The 19,702-nt window shown below is 32.4% G+C and overlaps 1 protein-coding gene across 1 annotated transcript; it reads right to left on the bottom strand.

Moving 5' to 3' along the window:
• Nucleotides 1-15,171: 15,171 nt before the first annotated feature.
• Nucleotides 15,172-16,185, bottom strand: LOC123698358 (cell wall protein IFF6-like). Its single transcript, XM_045644960.1, has one exon. The coding sequence runs from the start codon at nt 16,139-16,141 to the stop codon at nt 15,305-15,307; it is 837 nt and encodes a 278-aa protein (XP_045500916.1). The 5' UTR covers nt 16,142-16,185; the 3' UTR covers nt 15,172-15,304.
• Nucleotides 16,186-19,702: the final 3,517 nt, after the last annotated feature.

Genomic DNA, 19,702 nt, shown 5'->3' with positions numbered 1-19,702 from the left:
TAATTGAACGATATTATTTGAATATATACTCTATAAATTAAAAGTATTCTCATTTATGGATAAAAATTGTAGTAATTTATGCCGAGTTAACATTAACTACAGTTTATTACTAAGTTTTTACATAATTTCAATACTTATAAGCTTATCATAGTTTTGACCTTGTTTATAAGTTAATACTTGGGGTGTTAAAGGAAATTCGTATATTTAAGTTAAGCCTCTTAAGTTATGACACGTTATAAAAAGATTACTTGTGAAGAAGCCGACGTCGACCTAAGTGTTTTCCCGCCGCTTATTACTCTTATGAAGGGCTTGCAAACATTTTAATGACGTGTTTCAATTTTAGGACTATTTTTCTATGAAGGTAAGTGATATAATAAATTTGTATAAGTAATATTTACGGGTATAGCTTTGAATATACCTTGTTTTTTTTTCTGCTGAACCGTTTTTGTTTTTTTATCACTAATATAAATAAGTTGAAAATGTCCAAATAATAAATTAGATACCTTCATTCATATGCCAGATTCATTGCAATTATAATAAAACCAATGTATGTAATATTGTGTAATTATTAAATAAATATATAATGTCTATATAGTAATTAAAACAGGGGGATGGTTGCATGTTTTTTATACACATCTTTTTGAACTACATTAAAATTTTCAAATAAATTCTCTTGAAATAAACATCAAATTTAATTCAACTTCTAAACATCTCAAGTTACTAATTAATCGTTTATAAAAAGGTTCACCTCCACCGCCAAGCGTCATCAATTTTAAGGCTTCCGATCACACGAAACCACAGAAGTTTCTTAAGAAATCGGTTTAATGTATATACAATATAATCGTTTTTCCCATACAACGTTTCTGTATCGATGCCCTTACATGGTGTTAATAGAACATACATAGACCCGTGACTTGACTCTTTGGAAATTGCTCGTCATGCTTATATCTATACTAATATTATAAAGCTGAAGAGTTTGTTTGTTTTTTTGTTTGTTTGTATGTTTGTTTGAACGCGCTAATCTCGGTAACTACTGGTCCGATTTGAAAAAATTCTTTCGCTGTTATATAGCCCATTTATCGAGGAAGGTTATGGGCTATGTGTCATCACGCTACGACCAACAGGGGTGGAGCCACGGGGGTGAAACCGCGCGGAGCAGCTAGTCAATGATAAAATAAACAAGAATAAAATTCGTGTTTCGTATAGTTTGCTTTGGAAATGCAATAACATTACTTATCGTATACATAATACGAGGTAAAAATAAACGTAATATTTATTACGAGGTACAAATAATAATTTGCAATAGTTCAATAGCTTTTAGAAAATAATAATGATAAACAAACAAGTTTTAGTTCAATCAAATAGTTAAATGTATGAAAATGTTTTAATTCCAGCTATCCCAATAAAAATATTATTAAAACACATGTATGTTTGTAATTGCATAAAAATTACAAACATACATGTGTTTTAGTTTAATATCATATAATCGTGTTGCTTTGTGTATTATTAATAAAATCTGAAAGAACTTTCAAGGGGAGTGCAGATAATATCTCTTTCTGTGCACTGCAAAATATATTCTTACAGGCAACCCACCTAGTCTTCATCAAACTAACAAATTTTATATTATTACTAGCTGTTTCCCGCAGCTTTGCCTGCGTGGAAAAGATAAAATTTCATGGTACAGACATTCATTCCCTATTTTATCCCTCTGGGGGTAGAATTGATCAAAATCGACGTCTTAACATCTACATGCATGCCAAATTTCAGCCCGATCTGTCCAGTGGTTACGGCTGTGCATTGATAGATCACTATGTCAGTCAATCAGTCACCTTTGAGTTATATATTTAGATCTTCAATCCTACATAAAATACGGAATACCCTTGTATACAATTCAATAAAACAACTAGCCAATTTTAAAATCCGCGAGTTAAGTAATAAAGCAATACTAATGAAATTCATATTTCACATAGGCTTTTAAAAGTCTGATTTTAAATGGAAATTTATTCATTACGAACATGGTTTCATGATACCGTGCGTACATTTTATTACCGTTGTCAATTAGTTTCGCAAACAACGCTATAAAAGAACCGAATTAACGCTATTATAAATTTAATGGTTCGTATAAGAATAAATTAATGTGAGTCATTAATGTATTGTCTGTTTGTATGTATTAGTATCATTGTATCGTAAACTTGGTAATTAAAAACAATATGTATTTTTAAGGAAAATTGCGTAAATTCTGTAGATTTTTTATGCGCTCCGCGGTTTCACCCACGTGGCTCCGTTCCTGTTGATCTTAGCGTGATGATACTATATAGCATATAGGCATAGCCTTCCTCGATGAATGGGCTATCTAACACTGAAAGAATTTTTCAAATCAGACCAGTAGTTCCTGAGATTAGCGCGTTCAAATAAACAAACAAACAAACTCTCCAGCTTTATAATATTAGTATAGATATTCATATTTGTTAGTAGGTATATGAAAATGTTAGTGCATCGACTTTGTTTATTTTTACGAAAATAAATTTATGTGAGTAATATGTAATTGCACCTATCAGTTTCCATTTTATAGATTTAGTATTCAGTTTAATAACACATTCATATAAGGACTATTTAATTTTAATCAGTCTTTTCTATATTTCTTTTTTAGTTAGCTCTAATACGAGTAAAACTTTCGAAGGTAAAATAATTATATTTGCAACATTTATAATATATTTAATAATCATTATATTTTAATGTTAACACGCAAATGAATTCGGAGAAAACAATTTATGTGACTTTGGTTTCATAGAAATCGTTAATAGCCGAGTAATTTATTATATGAGCTATTAAATTGTTTTAAGAATTAACTGTTAGAAAACAAAAACAACCCAATTAAACTTATTTTCCATTTTAAAACAATTAGCTAGGAAAATAACTCGAAAACTATTCAAATAGTTTATAATGCAATATCACAAAATATAGAAACAGTCTGGAATTTTATTAGTATTTTTTAAGTACTCAGCGTATGCAAAACTATATCCTCCGTTGAGTATACCAACAGTGAGACACCCTGTATACTAAAATGCTACTAATATACCACAATAAGAGACCCGTGTGCCCTATAGAAGTGCTTCTGCAGTGGGAAAGTATATGGGCTGATGATGATGATGAATAATTTATATACTAATGGTAAACTGCATTTATTCTTAGAAAACATCATGTCACGTCGCCTACAGAAGAACAATTATACATAAACCCAAGGAAAACTGCAAAATATAACCTACGCTGTATACTATAGGTATAGTACATAGGGTTTGAACAACATAACTGTTATGAAATTATGGCTACATCGTCGCCAATAAAAGCGGCACAAAATAATGAATTTTTTATGTGCCCACGATATAGACGTTCGAGATTAATTATTTTATAAGGGGAATTTCATCACTTTTGTTTGACATTATAAATGGAAAGAGGGGAATATAATGGGATACTTGAACAAACATCATAAACGAAGCTTATAATTTATTAGTATCACTTAACAACACTATGAATAATAAACAGGATAAGTTTGAATATTTTGTATAGAAATTTCGAGAATGTTCCATGAGTTATATGAGTGAAAGTATTGCTTCCAATGTCTTGGTTAAATTAAATATTGAAAGTGTAATTTGTGTTTTTGAAGTTCGAAGTGTTGAATATTTTGGTATATCAATTGATTAATTTTGTGATAAAGTTTTTATGGAATATAAAAGTTTTTACGAAATTTTTAGTTGGACCACTTAAGTAATTATTTACGTTTATATAGGAATTCTACAACAACGTTAATATACAAAAGGTAGGTATGCTTCTTCAATAGTCGTTTACCATAATATACTGTAAAACTTGGAAAGATTTTGACAATCCGCAAAGCTCGTTTAAAAGAATTGAAGCCACAGAACCTCAAGTGAAAAGTCAACATCTTTTAGATTACTTCCTTAAAATGTTCATTGTAATTAAATATTTTCCTAGCGATATTACATTCTCAAGAAACCGCTATCAATAATATTGAACCACAAGTGACGTATAAACCCTATTGTTGAGACGGGCCTTAGCGTCGGTCATAAAATATTATAGAAATTTTTCCGTAGAGCGATCGGTTACAAATATCGCCCATTTTATCGTAATACATTTAATTTCTGTCAACAATAACACTATCAATCACTAACTCGTTGCCGTAAATGGTTTTCATATTATATTAGTGGATAAACATATTGAATGTCGCCATTTAATTTTTCTATCTATAGATGTAAGTTTGTGGCTAAGGAAACATGGTAATGTGTTTGCTGTTTAAAAATAACATCGTTTTCTTAGCTGTTCAATGTTTTAATTTTGTTCTGGGAGCCGTGGTGATACTAATTCCATTTGTATTTTACAGTTTGTCTGTGATAAATGTCGAGTGATTTTATTTTTGTAGCATTTAATGCAGATTGACTTCGAGTGAAGCCACGGGCAAACATGTAGTTTTTTTTTGTGACATGAAGAACATGTGATGAACAAGACATGTATTTACAGTTATTTGTTTTAACAGTAATCTATTGGTATTTAATTGAATATCTAAACATAAGCACTTTCTGTAATAAGACTACCATCTGTCTTAACTATTCCTTAAAGTAACTTCACCATTTACCTACATGTACACTACCTGTATCACATATAATATCATATACTAGTACCTGTATTCCTTCCTAAGACACATCGAGATACTCAATAGCTATAGGAGGGTCAGCAAAATAGATGACGGGATTGGGCCAGTGTCCTGCGGTTGGTTTGATTTGTGGGCGACACTTCGGCCGTCTTGGGTCACCCTCTTAAGTTATCTTCATTCATCATTGCAAGCCTGTTAATAGTGACCTTCTATGATACAAGATAATATGGTTGAAATAAAAATAGGTACGTAAATTGTGTGTTTGTATTTCAAAGTGTCTAAAGAAGTATTTTAAAGGTTTGTAGAATGTAGAGCTCACGGCATTTTAATTTGTTGTATACTATAGCTGTGCGGCACGGTTTCATCCGCTTGCAAAATCAAGTATTTCTATATTCCTGTAAAGTTTCATCCAAATCCGTTGAGTAGTTTTACATAAAAAAAATCTTCCTCTTCCATCCATACTTGCAAATTTTCGCGTTTATAACACAATTATATTATTTATAAGCAGACATAATTCTCTAAAAACACATAATTTCTAATTAAATTTCCAATACTGCATTAATTTTTCAGTTTGATATATTATATAAATACCCGGTGGTAAATAACTTCCATCTGTTTTTTGACGATTCAAAAGCATTTCTTAATGCATTCAGATAAAACGAGTGAATTCTCATTCTAGCCGCACTTTGTCAAATTCATTTAGTATAAACAGGCGTAGAGAATTCTTTCGTTGTTCTTAGTGCGTTCAAAAAGATTCTGTGGAATGTTCTAATACTGAACAACACTGAAAACGAGTTATCGTTTACACTAAGAGATCACGAAAGAATGCTCTGGCTCTAGCCCTCTCTTTGTTCGTTTGATGTAAATGCACCGTAAGAAATTTGAGCGAATAAACGTAGAGTTAGAATTTGAAAAACATCTCTATAACTTACATAGCCATTTTTAACACAAGAACTACGTGCTGCGTAATATTTTTAGTGTGCAGGTGTTTAAAATATAATATTTTAAGTGTTATATGAATATAAAACAGGAAGCTCAGGAAATTGCATGATCTTGAGAGCACTATCACAAACGCTTTACCTTGCAATTTAAATAAATATAATACAATTTTATTTAAAAAAGTGAAAGTTATATATATTATATAATATATTATATATTTGTAAAGAATAATTACAACGATTTTTGTAAGCACACTGCCTGCCTGAAGCGATTTTCCAAGTTAACGCTGACCTCGCAGCAGTAGTCAGATGGAGCAAGAGTCATGGTTTAACAGTTAATCCAATTAAAACCAAGGTTATCATATTCGGAAGTAGGCAATTAGTCTCAAAAATTGACTGGACCAATTTACCGAACGTTGTCGTTGATGGTGTTCTCATCCCTTATAGTACTCAGGTAAAAAATCTTGGTCTAACTCTGGATCAAACTTTTTCCTGGGATGAACAAATAAAGCAGGTACAAAAACGGGTTTTTTCTTCTGCCTTTTCCTTACGGCGCTTGCGCAACTTTCTTCCAGTCCCATCCAAAATTACTTTAGCTCAATCCCTTCTCCTTCCTCTCCTTGATTTTTCCGACTCCTGTTATCCTGATATTCGCCAATATCAACTTGACACCCTTGAGAAGCTCCAAAATTTCTGTATCAGATTCATATTCGGTCTTCGTAAATTTGACCATGTTTCTGAATACAGGAAAAGGCTTAAGTGGCTTCCTATCCGTTATCGCCGGGATACCCATCTGCTGCATCTTCTATACTGTATTCTGTTTAGCCCTAAGACACCTTCTTACTTAAAGGATAACTTCGACTATTTAAGCTCTAGTAATACTCTCTCTCTTCGTTCTTCCAACTTGTTATTGCTTAGCACCCCTTTCCATCATTCTAAATTTTTTAACAATTCTTTCACAGTCCGGGCTATTCAACTATGGAATACTTTACCAGAAAGTATTAGACGTGCTCAAACGCTCAGCTCTTTTAAAGTGTTGCTAAAAGACCACTACTTTTCCTTGCTATAGATTTTATTATTATCATTCTTTTTTTTTTCCTTACTTTTTGTTTTGCTTGCTGACGTCATCAAACATTGTTTTTTTTGTATAAATTTATTGTCTTTGTGCTATAATATATTTATGTTTATGTATTCTATTTATATAATAATATGTATGTATAGTTTATAACATTATCATATGTATGTATATATTATGTATTTTATTTATTTGTATTATAATTTATGCATTTATATATAGTAGGTATCTTTGATACTTAAATAATTTTATTTATTTATTAGGTATAATTATTATCATTATTTTTTTTTCTCTTCTCTTTGCACTATCCCATTAACTTCATACATTTCCTTTCCCATCAGGTTGCCTGGTAGAGATTGCTGCTCAGCAATAAGGCCGCCTCTTGTACAAACTTTGCCTTTTTTTTGTATTTTAATGTTATTTTGTCCTAATTTTTGTTTGTGCAATAAAGTGTTATAAATAAATAAATAAATAAGCACATAGCTTTGGTGAAATTGATTTTCATTGTTGTCTACCTAATTAGTAATTACATCGTAATTTGTTAATCAAACGATTACCTATTTTTATTTAGTTTTTTACTGGATGGCTAAATGTGAGCTTTTAGGTATGACCCGGTTCATACTTTATTTATTTAATTTGTTTTTATGTATTTATTGAAGTGAAACTTCTATATCAGGGTTGGAAAAATGTAGTGTAACATTTTTTCGATACGCGTGACATATTTCCGTTACGCGCCATTTTTTTATTATCCCTACCACGCGTGATTGGACGTATTTCTGTAAAGTTGCATATTTTAAATTATTTTTTGAAAAATAAGGTCATAAAGAAGTTTCGCTTCTTACGTGTGTACACTGAAACACGCACACATTTTTTTTTATTATGTTCCGTTGATTTGAATATATACTCCGTTACGTAGATTACAATATACATTTAATTTCGTTTTATTTAGCACAATATAATATTTACCAAGATGACTTGCTATAATATGTGTCGTTGTTTGTTTATTGCTGTTTATAAATATGTTGTACAATTTTTCTTGGAATAAACTGTTTATCTATCTATATATAAATAGATCAAATATAAATATTTTTTATCGCAAATATTTTGACGAAAAGATTAAAATTATTAATATACAACTCATTAATCTTATATGGTTGACCACACTTGTTTTAAATTTATTATTTTTAACACAATATCTTCAGTATGAAACATCTGTAGCAAATATTGTATACTGGTGTCGTTTTAATTACAAGAAATTTTCCAATTTTTTTTCTTTAATATACTATTTGTAACTCATTCAACTAACTCAATGAAAACCGATAAACAAGAACACGGTCACGTTCATCACATAACAATATTGTCTCATAAATGTAAGGGTAATTACGCATATGTAAAGTTGGCAGAACTTTGGTCATTAGGACGAGACCATACTCTAAGTGGGGAGAACCCGTTATATCCACCAAACGTGGCCAGGTACGGCCAAATTTATTACTGTAAGTTATGAGCGAATAGCGTTTTCGTGACTGCCTTATCAATAACGCAGCAGCTTCGCAATGTTAATGAGGATGCTCGCTCTGAGTGGGATGTTGACTTGGCATGGTTCAGAGTTGACTACCACTGTGTGTATCTGTATGTGATTTATAGTAAGTATTTGGAAAATAGCTCTGTAGAGCACTGTCAATACTGCGCCTTAGCGTTTATCAAATAGCTATAACAGCGTAATACAATAAATGGTCGTTTCATAGTAAGCCTTTTAAATACGAAAAATATGGATATGTCATTTATTTCACGAGTAAAGTTTCTTGTTATAAATTAATTCGATACTCACTTACTCCTATTGCGCTGAAACCCAAAAAAATGTGTGCGTGTACTAGTGTAGGACCGTTAGGACGTAAGAAGTGAAACTCCTTTATGACCTTATTTTTCAAAAAATAATTTAATTTATGCAACTTTACAGAAATACCTACGTCGAATCACGCGTGGTAGGGACACGAAAAAGAAGGACCGTAACGGAAAAATGTCACGCGTAACAATAAATGTTACACAAAATTTTTTCCAACCCCGATAAAGAAGTTGGTTTCACTTCAATAATTTGATAAAGATCTTTAATTTTAATCAACTACAGAGGTGTTACAATTTGTATTTGTTCCTTTATAAAATCAATCGAATCAGTTAGTTACTTGGGTCGGTCCTAAATGTCTAGGCGCGCTAACTGCCGAAGTTCCAGCTATTATGTCAAAACAAGTTTCATAGGAGCTTTCGTTACATGTATTTCGCTTTCCCACAAGCCTTTGTAAGCCAGGCCGGTTGGTAAATGGCATACGGTAAGCGAATATAATGTAATTGCAAGAGAAACTGGAGATTTCCTCTCCTGGACTTTAAATGATGTGAAATAGACGCAGGGGACTTCGTTATGTACATATCCTTTAAAGGTATATTGTGACGTGGACGTGGAGGTATTCTTAAAGAAAATTAACCGTACCTACTCTGCTAGGTGGCAAACCTAGCTACCTAGCAGCTAGGTGGTGGTTGACGCCTGAGCGTAGAACCGAGGGGTCCTGGGTTCGATTCCCGGTGGAGACGAAGAAAAAAAAATGTCTCGGTCTGGTAGGACACAGAAGGCTGATCACCTACTTGTCCCTAAAAGAAAAATCGATCAGTGAAACAGATGTATGCATAATGCATCTGCCCCTTACCCCACTACGGGGACATGGGACTTCACACACACTCTGCTAGGTGAGCTTAGTACTTTTCTACCATCATTATAGTCAGGTCGTTACCCGCTTGATGTTATATATAGAGATTTTTTACCTGATCATTTCATTTCCTACTTCTGTAATGTGATTAACATTTTGATTTTTTATTATTTGAATGTTAATATAAGGTGGCACTAAGTTCAAAGAGAGTAAAAAAATTTTAAGACAACTTTAGCAAAGAAAACACCTTCGATGAAAAAAGCTCCCAAATTGTAACTATCGTTTAGATACTACCAAGTCACTTTATTTATTTTACGTTCTTTTTTATGTGATTGTGTAATACTTAATCGGACGTAAAAGTTTTATCCAAAGATTAAAAAAGTGCCCCTTAATATACAAAATCTCTCGTTTGCTACGCGTTAAAATGGCGCAAACTTGCAAGGCAAATTAAGTGTTCCTTATTTTTGTTTGCTTTATTCTCATCCTTTCATACTTTTCCCATTACCCACTGAGGTTGGGAGTCTGGTGCAGTTTCTTTTTTACTTTTCGCTATTAGTGATCATCTTTTGTCCTATCTTCCTATCCTACTACTATAAATTATTAATACGCAAGTTGTTGAGGATGTTTATCTATATAATATATAAAACTCAAATAATATATAAAACTCAAAGGTGACTGATATAGTGATCTATCAACGAACAGCCCAAACCACTGGGCGTATCGGGCTGAAATTTGGCATGCAGGTAGATGTCATAACGTAGGCGTCCCCTAAGAAAGGATTTCCCGAAATTCTTGCGGGAACGGGGAAAAACGGGGATGCACGTACAAAGTCGTGGGCGGAAGCTAGTTAAATATAATATTCTGGTATAGATATTTAAGTACACGAGTTTATTGGGATATAACGGAAGTGGAGCCGCGGGATAAAGTTGTCGTATAACTTTAGCGGTTATATTATAATGGTGAAGGTTTGTAAATATATAAAAAAAATATACCGGCCGAATTAATATCCCCCTTTTTTTTGAAGTCGGTTAAAAATTTATGGATGTATAGATATTTGTTAGTGGCTGATCAGATATGAATGATTTCATACCTACAGAGATGCATAATAGTCTAAATTATGACACAAGTTACTTACTATTTATTCTGATACCACATGAGTAAAGCTACAAGCTAAAGTTATTCATATTATCTTTCGCTTCCTTACATACTATATTATATACCGTACTGTAGTTATTATGTAATCGGTTTTCTTGAAGTCTTCTGGAGAATGAGTTAATAAGGGATAATGAGAATTTCTGAGCAAAGTGTAATATCGTTTGCACCCAAAATGAGATCACGATGTTGTTATAGAAACTTATAAGGATCTTACGAAATTGGTATCAATGAGAGCAAGTGAGGTTTTCGTAACCCAGATATTTTTGGCTTAAAATGCGAATTTTCTTTAGTAAGGAAGAAGAACAAAATATGCTAGTTCAAAAACCTAAAAGATGAAAATACATAAAAAATGATGTTATTTTATTCTCTAATATACAAATCAAATAACAACTATTCATGCTTGAATTAATTTCCTATATAACTTAATTCCATCGAATTCGCGAAAACAGTTTATTGTTAACGTATTTCAGTATCATAAAAACAAATTCATATTTCAATGTACATTTCCTATTCATATTTAGATAGAAATCCATGTTTATACGATGACGGTATTTTTCAGGCGCAACTGCGACGAATCTCGAATCCAATACATCCATATCAAATATTACTGTTGTGCAAACCAAATAAAATATTTACGATTACAACGGTATTGTTGACAGGCGCGGAAACGTTGGCGCCCTCAAAACAATCTCACAGCCCGAGATTTAATACCGTGTCGTTCCCAAAGGAAATATAAATACGGTATTGAAATATCCTATAATGTGTATCGGAATCCATTCCCGGGGTAATATGTAGACGACCAGTATAGGATTGTCCTCCCCGCCCCGCGGTGTCTTGCTAATTTGGATGTAATAGGATGCTTTGTGGGCTTCCCAACGGATCAAGTTATATTGGCTAACTCTAAACGTTCAATAGGCAAGCTACATAAGACTATGAATATTTATAACGTATTAGAAGACGCGCTACTGGTTAAGGCTGCGTTAGGGAAAAATTGTATCGCTCTAGTTTAAGATGAGCTTGATAAAGTTGATTGGATCTTGATAATGGACATTTATAAGGAAGATTTTTCCATGTTATATAATTTTATTTTGAAGTATACGTTTTGCATAATTTCCAGCATGAGATATGTTAATCTAGAATTTTGTTGAAAGCATCTAAATCGACACTTAAGATTACGATTTTATATCTACAAGCGCCAATTTAATTCCCAAGGATTTTTTTATTACTGGGCTTGGCCAACGGGGCGATTTTAGGGGGTAAGAATCCCATATGCTTTTTGCCTCGAAAGATAGAGTATCTGATAAGATTTCCTCCCCGTTAACAAAAATGGATCTTTTGCTAACATGATGGTTCTTTTTATTAAGTGAAATTTGAATTCGGGGACACAAAATAAATAAAACACAACCATAATTCGTTGACGAAGTCTCAGGCGAGGATAATAAATAAATTTGTTTGTCTCATAGAAGAGAAGGAAATTGGTCTCAGTCCTCAGAGGTGAAGAAAATACGCAGGGGATAGATATATTTTAGAAGTTTCAGGGGTACTAATTTTTTAAGTTTAGTTATAGTTTATAATATAATAATTAAGTTCATTTAACCCTTACATTTAACCATACTTTTAGCACGTAAGAAACCAATGTAATTTTGAGAAATAAAGGCTTTTTTTATTTTTATTTTATTTATTTATTTAGGGGTACTCATTGCCTGAAAACCTTACCAACTAAAACTACATAGGAAACATAAGCAGCTTCAAAATTTAAAGATAATATGTTCTGTTACATATTACAAGTTTATTATTATAATTATCTGTGGCAATAATTTGACTGTCAGTTAAAATTACAAAATATGTAGAAAGTGCTGAAACTGACCACTAATCATACACTATGATAATCCATACTATTATTATAATTGCGAAAGTAACTCTGTCTGTCCGTCTGTTACTCAATCACGCCTTAACTACTGAATCAATTTCATTGAAATTTGGTATGGAGATATTTTGTTACCCGAGAACTAAGGCTACTTTTTATCCCGGGAAAATAACGCAATCCTGGAAATCCCACGGAAACGGGAACTATGCGGGTTTTTCTTTGACTGCGCGGGTGAAGCCGCGGGCGGATACCTAGTATAATATAATACTGAAGTAGAACTTTGTAAGTATGGTTCGATCTTTGTTACTTTTTCTCGAAAAAATCTCATGTCTAATCAAACCGATTTCGATGAGATAATTGCTTTTACCCGTAGTTAGGTCCGCGAGTAAAAAGTAAATCATAACTCATAAAATGCCTACTCTTGTGTTTGTATAGTATTATAATAGTAGTTTTTGAATCCATACATAATAAAAGCGATGCTAATCTTTAAAATACTGAAGCAAAAAACTTTTCCTAACTTAGGTAATACTTAAAGAACATTTAATTTAACATTGAATAAAGGGGTTGCAATACCCACGCGTATCTTAATGCAAATTATAAATGTTTATAAAGAGTTCAATTTAAATTCTAATGCAATAGCTTCCGCTAGGGGGCGTTCTTCGTTAACTGAACGGATTATACGTTTCTGCTTTGCTTATTGAAACATTATCATTTTATGTTTATCAATAAACTGCGTTGACTATTGTTTGAGAAATTGAGAAAAGATTAACTCAGTTGAAAATAGAGACATTAAAAATATGTTCATAGTTGTGTCATATATTTATCAACATGGAAAATTTGACGATAATGAAACAGTATCAATTTTATTTCTATACATTGTTTAATATACGACAACAGGGCTCCTCTGCGTCTGCTCGATGGAAAACCAGATGGACGTAGAAATCGAGGAAGACCAAAGCTCCGTTGGTTGGATGGCGTGGAACAGGACATAAAGACGATAGATGTGAAAAATTGGAGAACCCGGGCAAAGGATCGAGATGTCTGGAAGAAAATACTAGACCACGCCAAGGCCCACTCGCGGCTGTAGAGCCTCAGATGATGATGATGATGATGACATTGTTTAATGTTTATTTAAAACTGTTTAGAAATTTTGTGAAAAGAAAATTATAAAAAAAGAACAAGAAGTTATCAAAGAAAAATATTCCTCAATATTCCCTAATGTAGAGTTATTTGACTAATATCAAGAACATGAAATAAATGAAAAAATAAATTATAATTATGAATATCCGGAAAGGTCGGTTTAAAAACAAGCCGATAAGATAATCTTTTTCTTACAGGTGTCGTATAATCTATCTGTTATTTTACTATCGTTACCGCCTATTATGAAAAGAAAACGTGGATTTTGGTGACGAAGAATAAATACATTTCTTATATTATTATATCAATAAAGATTTGTATTTTAGTATTATTTTTATTTTTGACGTGACAACGTCTTATAATTCGATAGAGCCGGCTGCACGCACGAAAAAACATGACTCATGCGGCGTTACCTCGCTCTGAGGCGTTCCGTAAGGCCTTGAAGTGCAAGCGAGAGCGCGGAACGAGCGACAAAGAAGCACAATCGGCCTTAAGATGTTGTCACGTTCAACTACCGTCAGTAAACCGACTTTACAGACAACCAATTTTTTACCCAAAACTTATATTTTCAAGGTACTTACGTTAATAGGAACTTATAAATACCTGAAGGACCGAAGATTTTTCACCGACACGAAGTAATTTACGTACGGTCATGTGAATAATATGCAAATATTTTATAGAAAAAAAAAATAATTTACTATCTCTACATTAATCGATGGTAACCATTGAGCCATCACTACTCTATTAACAAATTTTATACACACAAGCTGTGCCCCGTTGTTTTACCCGCATTCCTCCACTCTTGTTGGTCTTAGCGTGATTCCTCAATAAATAGCCTATCTAACACCGAAATCCTCGATAACTAACAACGAAATAATTTTTCAAATCGGACCAGTAGTTCCTGAGATAAGCGTGTTCAAACAAACAAACAAACACTTCAGCTTTATAATATTAAAAACTAATAGAAGATAAATAGATCTGGGTTATGAAAAGAAAGGTGAAATATTAAACAATTGAATATACAACATTTATAAAGAAAACATTTATTATAATTTAATTATAAGTCGATGGTAGACACTTTTAATGTTATCTGATAACAGTATCGATAAAAGTATTGATTTAATCATAACTGACAACATAAAAAAGTAATTTACGCTAATTTTGAGGGTTTTCCCTTTAAAAAACATACTAGTACTGAAGATAATCATCATACATTATGAAATACATAAAAAATAATTTTTAACAACACACATATCTAGACAAAATATATAGTTTCAATAATTGACGTAGGCAATTGATAATCCTAGATAAAAACTGAACGTTGCACAACAAATAGAAATAGATTCAATGAAAGAAATGGATTTAAATAAAATGAACTGTAAAATATTATTAAGTAATGTGTTTTAGAAGTAGGTAATATAATGTTAGGAGGAATTCTACTGCACGAATTTTGCTACATTACAACAGAAAAATGGTATTAATTTATTAAAATAAAATGCCACGATGCCAATAATTAAACTTGGATCAGATAATACGTAAAAAATATAAAAACTTATTTAGAACAGAATCGTTATCAAAAGTTATTTGTAACCCAGTGACAATCTTGGTTGATAATTCTACAAAACAAACACGAAAAGTATATATGAACCGAATATATGTATATAAAAAAAAAATTAAAACCTATATAGAATATCAACACACAAACAGATTTTTCAATCCGAATTTATCTTACGCACAATTTTCTAAGTCTATAAATGAAATTAACTGAACTTATGATCCAATACCTAACTTCTCTAACAAAACACTATCAAACCCTCTTAAATTTTCTTCAAAACTGTCAGTCATACGAGACTGTGCACTGAGATCGTTTTCATAATCTCTATTGCTTGCACCTACAGCACTTATTTCATCATCTTCATTATTCAATTCTTCTGCTATAGCTGCGTTAAAATTAGCGACAGGACTATCAACAGTTTCCTTGTTTTCAACATCTACGTTGGGTGCATTACCATTTTTATTTTCTACATTGTTATTGGCATTTGATTCACCCGCACTATTCCCATTGTCTGTGCCATTGTTGTTATTTCCTCCGTCGGTCCCAGCGTCACTGCCATTGTCTCCATTTCCGGTATCAGTACCACCACCTCCAGCATTGTCACCATTTCCGGTATCTGTACCATCGCCTCCAGCATTGTCACCGTTTCCGGTATCAGTACCACCACCTCCAGCATTGTCACCGTTTCCGGTATCATTGCCATCACCTCCAGCATTGTCACCATTCCCGGTATCAGTACCACCACCTCCAGCATTGTCACCATTTCCAGTATCAGTACCACCGCCTCCAGCATTGTCACCATTTCCGGTATCAGTACCACCATCGCCATCATTGTCTCCACCACCCGCGCCATTATCATTTTCATCAGGCGCAGGTTTAACCGTTGTTATACTATTTCTTAAATCACTCAACTCATTATTCAACCTGTTTCTTTGTCCAGCCATCGCGAGGGTAGAGACGAAGAGACAGAACGATAGCAAACTTAGGAATACGATTATTTTGTTGTTTAGCATCCATGCTTTTGTTCTCTCGAAATAATATCTATTCGTCATTTTTGCAGTTACAAATAAAACGCGTTCAATTCAACTAGTATAAAGATACAGTGCTATGTTTTATCTTCACATAGCTTCATAGCTTTATCGACTACTGATAGGTTTTTATCGATAAGCCATTATTTGAAATTGCGTCATATTTTAATGATAAGAAGGTTTACTTTCATTTTGTGACTGGACAAGGATTTCTTATCGAGGAAATAGATAACAATATAAGGTATTGTTGGTCATTGTTGTAATTATTTGTATGTTGTTATAGAACAGCTTGACATTATTAGATCTAGATCCAAATCTAAAACAAATATTATTGCTTACTGACAAAACGTAAAATATCCAATAAAATATATTTTAAATGATTCACTTTTCACATCACAATCACTTACACTTCATCTGGATATACTTTTGCATCTTTATCTTAATTTTTATAATTTTTTTTGATAATGTAACTGAAGTAATTTTATTTTTAAGTTACTTTGTTTGTTTCTTTCTCTGTCCTAATTATAATGTTCTGTTTATCCGAGTGGTGGACACTTGGTGACCTACTACAGGTTTACACCTACCATAGGCAGCAGCTTTCCACACCTGATGCTTGTTTATGTTATCTAAAAACTGTAAATGTCCTGGAAAGAAAGAAAGAAATTAGGTATTATTATCAAAGCAAGACTAGAAACAAATCATTAGAAGGAAACGGCAATGCAAATATACAAACAAGGAAGTTACTGATAACCGACAGTTATTACCTACTATAGAACAATATTAAAAGGGATGGTTAATCTTACCTGAATATTATGTTTAACCTTCTCAATAGTATTCGAAAACTGAAAAAATAAATGTCTAAAACTAAAAAACAATGATAAATAACTAAGCTCTTTAATTACTCTAAACATAATATATTTCGTTAAATCAATTTTATCGACTTCAAGATTTCCACCCGCGAATTCGCCCACGTTTTCAATGAAATACCCGCAGTCAGGATAAAATATCTTATTCTGGGTGTTCAGCTACCTACATACATATATACTACTGATAGATTACATGCATCACAAACATCCATCCATTCTCACAAACTTTCGCATTTATAATATTAGGTACTACTGATTTACCTACCATGATTCTTCAACAATCAACACATCAACACAATCAAATAATGACGCATCTAAAAAGCGTGTAATTTAAAATTCCATCCCATCCATCCTGGGTAACAAAACGAGCTGTCGCACACTTGCAATGGCTGTGCCGTACCTTATCTAGCAGAACTCATTGCTTACATCGAACGAGCGACACGAATGCATTTGTCTTAGCCTCCTTGGAAATATACAGGGATGTACAGTGTACACGTACTGTTATAATGGCCTTTGAGAACAGCCTTGGTTCTAATAACTGATCTGTATCTTGGATAGTGTTGTAAATGTTGCAACGGAAGCCTTGATTTCCTTCTGCGGAAAAATCGATATCATAAAGACATTCATATTTTTTTTAATAAATAAATAAAATAGGTATATATTTATTTTATAATTGAAAAGTAAATATTATATAGTAGCCATTACTACATACTATAAAATAAAGTAATTTCCTGTTGTCTGTGTGTCTACCTAATTTTGTAGTAGAATAAGCGGACGAAGCTTCGGGTGGAAAGATAGTGCAACTATACGTCATTATGTATGTCTTATAACGATGTTAAATTATAATATTCATATAAAACAATGTATAAAACTTTACTTATTCACGTTTAGAAATAGTAACAATCGTTATCAATTACTATGATAACTAATATCAAACTTTGTCCGGAAACGTAATTTTAATATCACCTGTGATTGTGGAAATGTTAGTTTAATGTTATCATTATATAATATATTATATTGATAAAATCTAAAACTACACTTTACATTTTTATATTACTATACATATATTATTACTAGCTTACCACCCGCGGCGTCGCCCTCTTTGTCTAAAACTTAATAAATTATATATTAAAACCTTCCTCTTGAATCACTCTATCTATTAAAAAAACCGCATCCAAATCCGTTGCGTAGTTTTAAAGATTTAAGCATACAAAGGGACATAGGGAAATAGGGACAGAGAAAGCGACTTTGTTTTATACTATGAAGTGATATATATGTACTTATTTAATGTACAGTAATCTCAGATAGCATTTTGCAATTAATCAAAAATTATACTAAGAAGATCTATTTATTTAAATAAAAAATATTAAAACTCACGCGTGTCCAATCGGCAAATTATTGCGAGAACTAAATCAAAATAGTAATATTTATTACATACTAAAGGTCCGCCCCGGATTCGCCTGTGGTACATATTTCGCAATAAAAGGTAGCCTTTGTCCTTTCTCAGGTATCAAAATATCTCCATACCAAATTTCATGCAAATTGGTTCAGTAGTTTAGGCGTGATTGAGTAACAGACAGACAGACAGAGTTACTTTCGCATTTATAATATTAGTATGGAATAGTATGGATGAGATGAGTATCGTAGGATTCATTATTTCTCCCATGAACTTTCAATACAAAATAACAATATTCGTTATAAATTGTATCTTTTATACCTTTTCCTAGAACATCATTCGACCTAGCTAATATTTATGGAAATAATATATTTTCTTTTATATAGAAAATACAAGCATGTCGGTTCTCGATCTGAAGATTACTGGGACATTTTCTTTTTATTTATTCAGTTTATTATTCGTTCCCAATGCTTTACAAATATCACTTGGAAATAGTATTTTTCCCTATGAAGTTTAATCAATGGTAGGAAAAACGTTGTTTGTATTTATACTAGCTTTATCCACTGGCTTTACGTTTTAAAGGTATAGAAAAGCCTAGTCTATATTTTTACCAAACATTTCTATTGGATTTTGCGTGAAAAAACACTAACTTTCGCATTTATAACAATAGTAGGAGAATAACATACTATTACACTATTGTCACAGAATACATAATAGTAGCTAAACGCTATATTGTGATAATATAATATCGTTCCTTGCGAAACAATACTGACAAGGACGCAACTATTTCATCTATCAATGTGCTAGAGTGAGACATATCATATGCGAAAACCTGCCATACTACTGACAGATTTTTCGTTGTTTCGCTGCCGCACGCGAATGCGTCGGTGTACTAACGCCCTGAGACTACATAGAAAGAAGAGGAAGAGAAATAATATAGACAAATCACGATTTGTGTATATTATTTCTCTTCCTCTTCCTCTTGTCACGACAAATACAACATATTTTATTAAACAACTCAATAAAACAATTATTTCAAACGTTAAAAAGGTATACATCCAAGTAATGCATACAGGTGACCATCAAAATATAGGGCCCTAAAGTTTTAAGCAAACATCAAATTTCAATCGAAGAAATCCGCTGGGAAATCAGTAGATACGTCACAGCTGATTTGTCGTGTCGTCTGTAAATATATTTTATTGATAATGTAAACACGACTGGCCCTTTAATACTGATTACTTTTCGATGGTCAACTCTTTTTATCCGACTGCGTCAAAAGAGGGGTTGTGTATTTCATCGTTTATCTGTACAGAGGATAATACT

The sequence above is a fragment of the Colias croceus genome, chromosome 16 (genome assembly GCF_905220415.1).
Source record: "Colias croceus chromosome 16, ilColCroc2.1".
Classification (NCBI taxonomy): domain Eukaryota; kingdom Metazoa; phylum Arthropoda; class Insecta; order Lepidoptera; family Pieridae; genus Colias; species Colias croceus.
The sequence above is the reverse complement of the archived record's forward strand: the minus strand, read 5'-3'. Positions and strand labels throughout refer to the sequence as shown.